At 39.0% G+C, this 11,548-nt stretch overlaps 1 protein-coding gene across 10 annotated transcripts in view; it reads left to right on the forward strand.

Moving 5' to 3' along the window:
* mybpc1 (myosin binding protein C1) overlaps positions 1-10,413 on the forward strand; it is a 65,072-nt gene extending 54,659 nt beyond the window's left edge. For 8 of the 10 annotated variants that reach the window (XM_084049405.1, XM_084049408.1, XM_084049407.1 and 5 more), the window contains one exon: positions 8,528-10,413. In XM_084049405.1, coding sequence (XP_083905531.1) covers positions 8,528-8,628 — 101 coding nt within the window. In that variant the 3' untranslated portion in view covers positions 8,629-10,413. Of the gene's footprint in view, positions 1-2,225; positions 2,265-8,527 lie in introns of all 10 variants that reach the window. The other 2 variants (XM_084049410.1, XM_084049411.1) reach the window with 2 other exon arrangements.
* The last annotated feature ends 1,135 nt before the right edge of the window (positions 10,414-11,548 follow it).

Consider the following 11,548-nt stretch of genomic DNA (forward strand, 5'->3'; position numbering starts at 1 on the left):
AGGAGGAGGTGGTGTCTCTCTGGATGAGAGGGGCTGGTTTCCCCAAAAAGCCTTCTCACACGTCTGCCAGTGTATACAGCATTGGTTCCCAGGGGTCCTTGGGGCGGATACCAGGGGGTCCCCAGAAAAATGTGTTTATATAGCTACACAATCATTTTAACCACTTTAACTATATTTTATACTTTGGGCTGTTAAAAAATAGCAGATCTACAAGCTCGTTAGTGCGGCACAGAGTGCCACGCTATGAGCTTGTAGATCTGCTATTCTTGAAAAAACGTGAAAATCTGTGCAAATCTTTGAATCTATATATTTTTTTAAGCGAACATTTGTAACTCAAACCTTTGCTTCTGGGGGTGGTCCCTGGAACAAAATATTTTGAGATGGGGGTCCGCAGCCAAATAAATATCATTCTGGGGGTCCTTGACACGAAAAAGTTTGAGAACCACTGTCTTACATTTCCAATCGATGACCCCAGTAATAGAGTCACATTTTCATGTCAAGGACCCCCAAATTTGGCTGTGGACTCCTGTCTGATTTTTGTTTGTGCCAGGGACTCCATGCAGGATATGTGTTGTTAAAGTGTTATATATTTTTCTTGAAAATGGCTGATCTACAAGCTCACAAGGTGTCGCGATGCAACGTAATGTGAGCTTGTAAATCGGCTATTTTCAAAAGTTCTATGTATATAGGATTACAGATTACGGATGCTTTTTTTTCTGGGGACCCCCTGGAACCACCTTAAGGACCCCTGGAGGCCCTACTTTGAGAACTACTGCAGTAATTCCCTCACATGCGTTCTGAATTTTTACTTTCTTGTGTTTAAAGACATTCCTGGTTTAAATCAATCCCTAGTAACTGTGTAAGAAACATTTTGTGAAACCAGCCCCAGCCTACAGTAGTGAGCTGTGTTCTCCAGTATAGGCCTGACCATAAACATTGGCATTGGACATGTAAGTATCTGGGAACTTTTCATAATTATAAGGGGAGGTACTACAGGTAAATAGGCCAACAAGTCCTGTATTTCTGTGAGATTGAAATGTTTAAAAATAGTACACAATCATTTAAATGATGAAAAAGGTCACTTTTACCTTCTTTGGTAGATGAACTTTTTGGCTTGTTGTAATGTAATCAATAACTAATTGGATGGTAATCTACTGAGGCATTTGTCAAAATATTGTTCTTTCATTTAAATGTGTTAAATACTAGTCTTTACACATGTTAAAAACAAGATTGTTGCCTATTTTGTTAGACATAATACCACATGTAATGAAAATGACAAAAAACATTAAACCCCCCTTGAAAAATGATAGGTAACCCAAGAGGTTAGCGAAATGTAGAATTATGTAGCTAATTATTATGAGGCAGGCGTTGTTGTACAAAATGTAATTTTCAGAAAATCAACTAGTCATTTAGTTGGCAAATGTATAAAATCATAAGAATTTATTTAATATTATTTATATCTGTTATTGCTAGTAAACGTGTGCATGTTATTGAATTTTACATGTTTTGGAAGCAACATATCAAAATAAATTACATTTGCCTGTAGTACCTGGCCTTATATGACAATTTGACACAATAATCCATTCATTTGTGTGCAGTGCACACAAATTAACTTCACCCACAAGTTCCTCAAGATGTGTTTCACTTGTGAAAAAGAAATGGAGTCTATCGCAGCATGTCTCATCACATCCAGACACTTCTCTGTCATTACCTACACAGTGTCACACACTTTGTCACTGCACATCACACACATACACAAGAGGTCTGAGACAACACAAAACTATATACAGTAGGCATAAGAAAGCATAATTTGTATTTGGTTTCCGTGTGGGGTAAATTATGTTATAACTCCATCTTAAATTCACTAGATGCCAGCGTAAATGGTCTGCATTTCTATAGCCCCATTCGCCAAAGCTAAATCTGTGTTAAATTCACCCATTCACGCACACACCTACACATCAATGGTGGAGGCAACCATTGCAAGGCAACCGACCTGCTCAGCTGGAGCAGTTATGGTTCAGCAGCGTCTTGCTCAAGGCCACTTTGACAGGAAGCCATGGGAGGCGCCGGGAAATCGAACCGGACGGCTACTCTACCTCCTGAGATGTGGTTATAACTCCTCATGTAAAAGAGTTCAGCAATAACCCTGACAGTACTCCCTGGAAGGCACATATAACTCCTTCATGTAAACATTGTGTTAACATCTTCTCTTCTTTCTCCCCCAGTCCAAACACAGGAGTTGTGAATGTATGTTGTCATCCAAGGTAAGCTCTCATATGGTTTTGGCATATGAAGCTTATGTCATTCATTATGCATCTTGTCAGTATTGTAGCTATAGGCTTGGGCGGTATCACGGTATTACGGTATATCAGGGTATTTAGACATCCCGATGGTATCATTTGCAATGCCATCAAAAATACAAATGCTCCTCTTTCCATTTAACCGACAGACGCACAGCATTGTAGGCTTTTTTTACGCAAATACCATCATATACCATATACCCCATGTGAAATGAAGTTATGAAGGTGAGAAAAACATTAGATTCTGCCCAAGTCTAATTGTAGCATGTCTCTGAGTTCAAACAGTCCCAGGACAAAGCCACAGGAACCAAAAAAAAAGGAATGACTTTCCTCTAACTGCTTTGCTGGCCGGCTATAACAAACATCTGTCTCTTCCCAAATATTTCAGCAGGTGTGGTTGATGTGAACTAACTGCATGCTTGACTAGTGGTGCCCTGATAACAGACTGTTTCTCATGTACAGTAACTTGCGCCACGTATCTAAGGTGAGTAACCCTCAAAGAAACGCTCTGATCTTAGCCTTGAATTAATAGCAACATTCGGGGAAGACTCTGGTATCAAGCGATTTCTACATGCACTGTTTCTCCTGGATGCCTTGCAGTGGATTTTAGACATAAGATCTAAACTGGACAAGCTAACACGGAGTGTTTTAGTCCTTGGTTTGTAATTTATGATGTATGCGGTATTCACGAGATATTTAGGAGATGGGTGATACGGCGTTCGGGTGGTGCAGAAGTTCCTGCCCATCGCTGTGGAGAATTGCTCCACTGTAGTGTGCATCCGGCATGGCCGGGCACTCCAAAGAACACTATTATATATTATTCATAGTCTAATGAATAAAATTCCATTTAGTTTTAGTCATATTTCAGTCATCTGAAATGTTTCAGTTTTCGTCTAGTTTTAGTCGACTAAATATCATAAGATTATATCACAAAATCTGCAGTTGATTTAGTCGACTAAAATGTATTTTGGCGGTGCCTTGATGCTGTCGTAATGGCTGATATTACACTTGGTTGCATGCTGAAAATAGCCGATCTACAGTACAAGCTCACAACGCGTCGCAGCGCGGCGCGTTGTGAGCTTGTAGATCTGCTATTTTCAGAGCGCAACACCCGAGCGCAACCAAACCAAATGACTTGTCTTTTAGTTCTACTGGATCTCTTCTGCACTAGTCCCTCACTAACATTTTAGTCTAGTTTTTATTTGTTGACGATCAATATATTAAGTCTTAGTTTTAGTCATCGTAGCTTAGTTTTTATTACGTTTTTATTTTGTTTTCGTCAGTGAAAAATGTAGTCGACGAACATTTTTCGTCATAGATTTAGTCGACAAAATCAACACTGCGGGGTGCATGTTCAGCAGGGCAGAACCAATTTTGGCCTCACCACTACACCACGCACTACACCACTACAGAGGTTTGTCAAATTATAGGAGGATGGCATAATAAGACTGATCTGGACAAGTGGACATTGCACAGATCTTGGACATAGATTGTATTTAGCCCATAGAACTATAGAGCCCGATTTTGAGGCACAATATTTTTTAGGCAGTAAGAAAATTCCTAGTTGACGTAATATATCAATATAGGACCTTTTAACTGCCTGAAAATGTGTTTATATAGCCTACACCCTACAGTGTATACTATATTGATATTCTATGTAGCCTATTTATAAACACAGTTTCTGTTTAAAAAAGTGTGATAGGCTAATATCATCCGATAAAATCAGACCTACATACAGTAGAATTAAATCAACTGTGTGGTGTCAATCGATGCAAAAACATATATTTTTTAATTTGACATAGGCTGTGAAAATACAAATAACCGTTGTTGATCCTACAACACCAAGAATTAACTGCAAGGCCTTTGCTTTCAAGCAGTTCTCGAGGCCATTGTCCCAAGTGGCCCCTAGTGGTAGAGGAGAGAATGGCTACAGTTTCAGATTTCTGAGCAATTATGTCAACATGCTGACAACCTGTGGGGCTTTTGATACAGAGAGAGCGATGATGGACGTATAGCACCATGGACTGATGATTTCTCCCACCAATAAAGACATGGAGATACAAGTTGAAAAACAGAGTATTCCTTTAAATACCCTGAACACTCATACAGAACTTTTCACTCTAGCATGATTACATCCTCTTCTCAGGGCTCTGTGGGCGGGCAGTTGGGCACAAACTAGGTTTGATTGACAGCTCCCTCACAAGTGTCAGCATCTCTTAAGAGCAGGCCACTTGACGTTGTTATAATATACTTTTTGGCCCATTAAAGATTTTTGTGACATCATGAAAACGTCAGCTTAGCTCCACCCAGCTTCAACCTGCCTAGAGTTATAATCAGCAAGATACCAGAGAAACCTTGAATGTCCAAACCTAAAAAAAAATAACCTGTGTTCCAATGGATTTGCTACTTTTGTGCAACACTCTTGTATGATGACAACAGGGCATTCATTTACAAAAAAAAACACAAAAAGTTGAAATACTGTAAAGAAGAGTACCGGTAAGTGAAAACACCTGTATGAGTGTTCAGGGTGTTTGCAAGCTGAGCAGCTTACCTGTGCATCGTGTATGCATTCTGCTGACGACCTGCTGGTTTCCTGCTGCCGCTGCTGACCACATTAGCCCGTTGACTTTCACATTCTGTTTGCCTTGACGTGGGCTGAAATGATTAATTGTTGCGAGACAATTAATCAAATTAACTTTTAGTAATAGAATAATTGCATTCAGTGATGTATCAAGTGCAGTACACATGTCTAATATGTGCTATTTAAATCTCTTCTTAATTTAAAGGGTCTTGTTTTTGTTCTGTTAGAAATTGAAAAGTGACTGATCTATTTAGGTTTAGATGACTTGTGGTGAGCATCTATCATCATTTAATACTTTACTACTTCATTTGACAATGTTATGGTCTAAATCAGGGGTCTTCAACCTTTTCAGGCCAAGGACCCCTTAGCTGAGAGAGAGATGAAGCAAGGACCCCCTCTATATTGTATCAAATTGTGTTTCAGATTAACCTTTAAGATTAAGTCTGCTCTTTTTCCCTCTACACCTATACCTCTTTCAAAAGTTCACCTCAGAATCGGGACGCTAGGGTTCAAGTGGTGTAGTAACTCTGAGGACCCCCTAGGGGTCCCGGACCCTCTGTTGAAGACCCCTGGTCTAAATTAATCAGATTAACTAAATAATTGATGTTTTCAAAGGCAGCCATGTTAACATGAATAGTTGTGCAATGTTACTTCCTTCACATGTCTTACCAATGATACTACTTACTTATGGCTCTGTTCCATTTAGTGTAGCAATCGCCCTTCCCGTTTTTATGCGAGAACTTCTGGGAACTCATCTGAGTTCCCAGAAGTTCCCAGTAGTGTTGCAGAGTCTTTCCAGCGAGCTCTGTTTGACCTAATAGGCTCTATTCACAGCAGCCATATTATGAAGACATTCACAGGTGTTACCAATGATACTAATGAAGGCTCTGTTCCATTCTGGTCAAACAGAGTCAGGGTGCTGATACTGTGCATGTTGGCCCACTGGAAACACTCTGCTACAACAGTGGGTCTACAGTTGGGGTCCAGGGACCCTCATGGGCTTCCAAATGGCCCCTTACAGCAGGTGTGTAACTCTGAGAGTGTACAAATGGAACCAAATGGACCCGTAACGGTCCATTTGGTTCCATTTGTACACTCTCAGAGTTGTGGGGGTCGTGGAAACCACTGTGCTACACTAAATGGAACAGAGCCTTCATTAGTATCATCGGTAACACCTGTGAATGTCTTCATAATATGGCTGCTGTGAATAGAGCCTATTACCTGTGTAATTACCTGTGGTGTAACCTGTGAAGGAAGTAACATTGCACTGAACTATTTATGACAATATGGCTTCTATGAAAAAGGTCTATTAATGTATAGTGAAAGTAAGTTTGTTGCAGCTGTGTACTTGACCATGGTGTCTTCTCCAGTTGTGGAAGTACTCAGATTTATTTTTACTAAGTAAAAAGTATCAATACCACAATATGAAATATTCTGTTACAAGTAAAAGGCCTCTATTCATAATTTGACTTGAATAAATGTAAAGAAATATTGGCATCAAAATATACTTTCCCTACCAAAGAAAAAGTAGCATATCTTAAAAGAATTTGATCTACAACGTCACAACGCGTACAATCGCGACGTGTTGTGAGCTTGGAGATCAGCTATTTTCAAATGGCCTTTTGAATAGCTGAAGTATATAATAGGGCTTTAGTGGTTAATGTAAGTTTCGTGTTCATCTAAATCTGTAGTGGAGTAAAACGTACACTATTTACCTCTGAGATGTAGTGGGGTAGAAGTATAAAAAAAAACAGAAATATCCAAGTAAAGTAAATGTACCTCAAAACTGTACTTGAGTAAAGGTACTTTCCACTACTGGTTCTCAACTTTTTCAGGTCACAACCCCCCAAAATAATCGTGTTTCAACTGGGGACCCCCCCAAAATAATCAAATGTGAACTGACAAGCACATGGAATTGTATTACATTTAGTTTTACTCGGTTCCACAGAAAACATTTTGTGAAAATAGCCGATCAGCTATTTTCAATGTTTGCCTCTTTCTTATATTATTTGACAATTTGGCCAATGTTTGACCAGTTTTTATAGTATAGTTTGTTGATTACTTTTGATGCAGTGATGGTCTTTTTTCATTTCATTTATTTTCTTTCTTTTTCTAGGTATTAAAAAGGTCTTAAAGGGACTACACCATGAATTTTAACTTTTTCTTCTTTTTTGTGTGTTTTTGGTCTCCCCTAGCGTAACTCTCTTCTATCCCTAAAAATACCCCAGTTTGAACACTCAGGCTTTCACAGCAAAACTGGGGTTTTCTGTAAATTGGTCTCAACATGCCAAACTGATTTGCACCCTGATGTGACGTCACGTCAGGGTGCAATACCTCCCGTTTTTCAGTTCCAACCAAAAACATATTTTTTTTTGTTTTTTTTTGTTTTTTAACTTTTTCCACACAGAACCAGGAGATAACATGCATACAAACTGGCTCAATAGCGCCCTGTGCCAAACAGGACAATGTGGTATTGCAGGTGAAAGTGCTTTATAAGCCAGAGACAAGTTAGTTGGAATGAGTATATCTGAGGCTTGATTTAGGCTCAAACCTTTTGAAAAACTTTTGAGGAAATAAACAATGAGATATTAAATATTATTATTTTTTTTTAATTCATGGTGTAGATCCTTTAAAAGTCCTACATTGTCACTTTACTATACTGTCATCTGCTTTTGATATCCCCCCTCTGCTCAATCATTTTTATATCCGGTGGGGATGTATGTTTCATCGCTCCTTCTGGTCCGACTGAATTAAACGCATGCATTTCCTTCTAGGAAATGTAGACTGTCTGATATGGTTAATATAATATCAACAAGTTAATTAAAAACCTGTTAACTATACATTAACCCTGGCGTCAACCCTGGTTGTCAAGATATTTCAATGTGAAAATAGCATATCTACAAGCTCACAGTGTGTGATGATGGCACTCTTTGTGAGCTGGTTGGCCGGCTATTTTCACTTTTTTGTCGTACAAAAGGAGTATACCGCAGTGGTGGAAAACTTTTCCACCACTGCGGTTCCAGGAAAAGGTACTTGAATGTTTTGCTTAAGTAAAAGTATCAATACTGCAATATAGAAATAATCTGTTGCAAGTAAAAGTCTGGAATTCAAGATGTGCTTGAGTAAAAGTACAAACGTATTGGCATCAAAATGCACTTAAAAAGTAAAAAGTATAAGTACTCCTCATGCAGAATGTCCCATCTCAAGTTTTCAAAAGCCTAAAGATCATTTGAAAATAACAGATCTACAAGCACACAATGCGTCGCGATACGACACATTGTGAGCTTGTAGATCTGCTATTTTCAAATGGCCGAAATATATATATAGGGCTGAAGTGGTTAATGTATATGTTTTGTAATAATAATCAAAATCTAAGTAGCTAGTAACTAAAAATTTCAAAAGTATTGGAAATTGGAAATACTCCAGTAAAGTAAAGGTACCTCAAAATTGTACTCAAGTACAGTACTTGAGTAAATGTACACTTTACACCACTGGTATACCGTATAGGGCTTAGGAAGTTGTTACGAAAACGTCCCCGTCCTCCCCTCCGTTTCGTTTACAAAACGAACGCGGACTGCATGCGCCCATGTCCCCCCCAGAGCCAGACAGCATTGTGAGAGTGTGTGTCCTCTGCCCTGTCCCCCAGGTGGCTTCACCTTCTACGAGCTGTTGCAGCGAGGCGTACCCATGCAGCTCATTGATAAGTACATGAACGAAGCCAAGGCCTGCTGCGAGCTGGACAAGTAAAAACCAACCCAACAAATCACTGCCTGCCTCCAACTCAGAGCTACCTACCCACCTACCTACCTACCTAACTACCCACCTACCTGGGGTCAGAGGGCGGTGGAGGATGGATGGATGGATGGATGGATGGATGGATGGGTGTCACTATCATTACATAATCACTTGAGAATCGTTTCCATTCATCTGTATAAATTCATCTGTTGAAAAGAAGTTCATACATTTACAATCGTTTCCAAAAAGAGCGGAAATAGCAGATCTACAAGCTTACGTGTTGTGATGCGACACATTGTGAGCTTGTAAATCGACTATTTACCCTACAGTATTTCTTTTTTTCGCATACCATACCATAAGCATACCATTATTAAATATGGCGGCAGGCCTGTTTTGGCTGTAGTACATTATTTATTTTGATTATTGGTACCGGTCATTGTCAGTCATTTCTTTGTATATTAGTTATATTAGTCATTTCTGCCCTGTGCAGGTTTTGCTTGCAAAGTCTAAAAGGCAAACAGAGATGTAATGTTTATTTATCTTCTGATGTTCAATGGCAAAAACACAATTAAATCATTAATTGACAATTATGTATATGACAATACATCTTCAAATAAAATGTAATGATCGTGACAGGCCCCATTTAGAACTAGCAACCGCCTTGCCCATTATGTTCATTGAGTTCAATGGACAGGTGGCGCCATCTTGTGAGGTTTTCAGCTATTACTTTCAATGGTGTGACGTCACGTTCTCTTTCTATTATAGACAGATGGATGGATGGATGGACAGACAGAGGAAAACATGGAAGAGTGTGTGTGTGTGTGTGTGTGTGTGTGTGTGTGTGTGTGTGTGTGTGTGTGTGTGTGTGTGTGTGTGTGTGTGTGTGTGTGTGTGTGTGTGTGTGTGTGTGTGTGTGTTTGGGTGTGGGAGAGTATACTGCTCTGTGCTGTGGCTTGCTGTGTTCAGGTTTGGGGCTTGTTCTTGTTGCTATAGAACAGCCGGTTCACGTTCAGATTTGTTACCATGTGGTATTTGACAGACTCAGATGCTTGTAGGCATTGCTTTGGCTAGAAATACTGTGTGTACAAAAATAAAATAATACAAACGAACGTATGTATAATTCATGTATAGGTCACCGCAACACTTACCCACAGTACTGACAGTTTAGCCTTGGTTGAGCGTGCTTGTTGGAGGTAATATATTTGTCTGAAAGGAGAGCGGAAACGTCTTTAAATGTTTGATGACTGTATGATGTTATGCAATATAATAAACATAACTTTGAAATGTGCTATGGCAGGAAGAATGAACCACTTGAACCCTGTATACTTCATTGACCAGAGTCCCCCCAGGGGTCCAAACTAAGCCCCTTGCTTTTTTCCCCTCTACACCAAATATCTTCGCCAAAAATAGCCGATCTACAGGCTCACAACGCGCCGAGATGCATTGCGTTGTGAGCTTGTAGATCGGCTATTTTTGCCAAATGTTTACTCCCAGAAATAGAATCGCTAGGGTTCATGTGGTTAAAGGATTGGACTGACGATTTTGGATAACTGAATGTATTGATTTGCCTACGAGTCACTGACATATTTGTTGATTTCATTTCTTTTCTTGGGGGGAAATAAAAGGTTTTCATGACATGATAAATAAATAATCCATGATTTGGAGGCTTTACCATCAGTCTTCACATTGTGCATGACATTTCTTGAGACTTGAGGCTCAAATAAACTGATTATTCACGTGTGCATGCTTTTACCTTTGTAAGTATGACCCATCATGGAATAAAACACTTGTACAATTTGTGTTTGCGAAATTGCGATTCTTATTTATGTCTAAATCCCAGTTTTACCATAATTGTTCAACAGCAACTAGCCCTATTATGCTTGTTTACAATATATAAAGTCAATATAAAGTATAGATGTTATCACACTGTATGTCAGAGAGACAAATTCAGAAGGGAAAATAGCCTATGACAACAATGGAATGTTATTGAGCAATAATAGGAAAGAAATAAAGAACATTTGGCTACACAGCAAAAATCCACTGTCAATAGTACAGTTTCATGAGCAAATAACGATAGCAAACAACATGCACATCATTGTTAACCTGGCATCCTATGGTGTGAATAGTTTCAATGTGCAGATTAAGATTATTGATTTTTTTTTATATTCTAATGTTAAGACTGATGATAGGTTCTTGGTTTTCCTATGATCCTAGATTACTATTTCTATGCATTTGATGTATTACCTTGTGTTGTCCTTGCTTACAGTAAATCGCTCATACATTTTAGATTTTTAGCTACGACCATTATTTTATACTTTGGGCTATTCAAAAGTAGCAGATCTACAAGCTCATAGCGCTGCACCAAGTGCCGCGCTACGAGTTTGTAGATCTGCTATTTTTTGAAAAATCTTGAACATTTTGTGAAAATCTTTGAATGCACACATTTTTTTGGAAACAACATTTTTAACTCAAATCTTGAGCTTCTGGAGGTCCCTGGAACAACAATATTTTACCAATGTTCGCTTGAAAAAAGAAAATATATATATTCAAAGATTTGCACACATTTTCACGATTTTTCAAACATAGCAGATCTACAAGCTCGTAGCGTGGCACTCTATGAGCTTGTATCTGCTATTTTTGAATAGCCCAAGAAATCTAAAAATGACACAGATACTTTCCTGGTCTAAATGGGTTGTTCAAAGACTAAGAGCTCTGCTAAATGCCTACATTGTACATTGTAGTAGTAGGCCCTAGCTAGCCTAGCACTAGTTTTCTGTGGTTGTAGAGGTTTAAATGTTGTTGTTAAAGCACATGGCTACACTACTGTACCCCAACACGTGTGTCGATCAGTTCCATACCATAGCATTATAGGCAACACGCTTAATATATTTCGAATTTCCCGGGACAAAAGACGGGCAGAGTATTCCCTTCC

The sequence above is a fragment of the Gymnoscopelus microlampas genome (assembly GCF_963454915.1).
Source record: "Gymnoscopelus microlampas genome assembly, chromosome: 23".
NCBI lineage: Eukaryota > Metazoa > Chordata > Actinopteri > Myctophiformes > Myctophidae > Gymnoscopelus > Gymnoscopelus microlampas.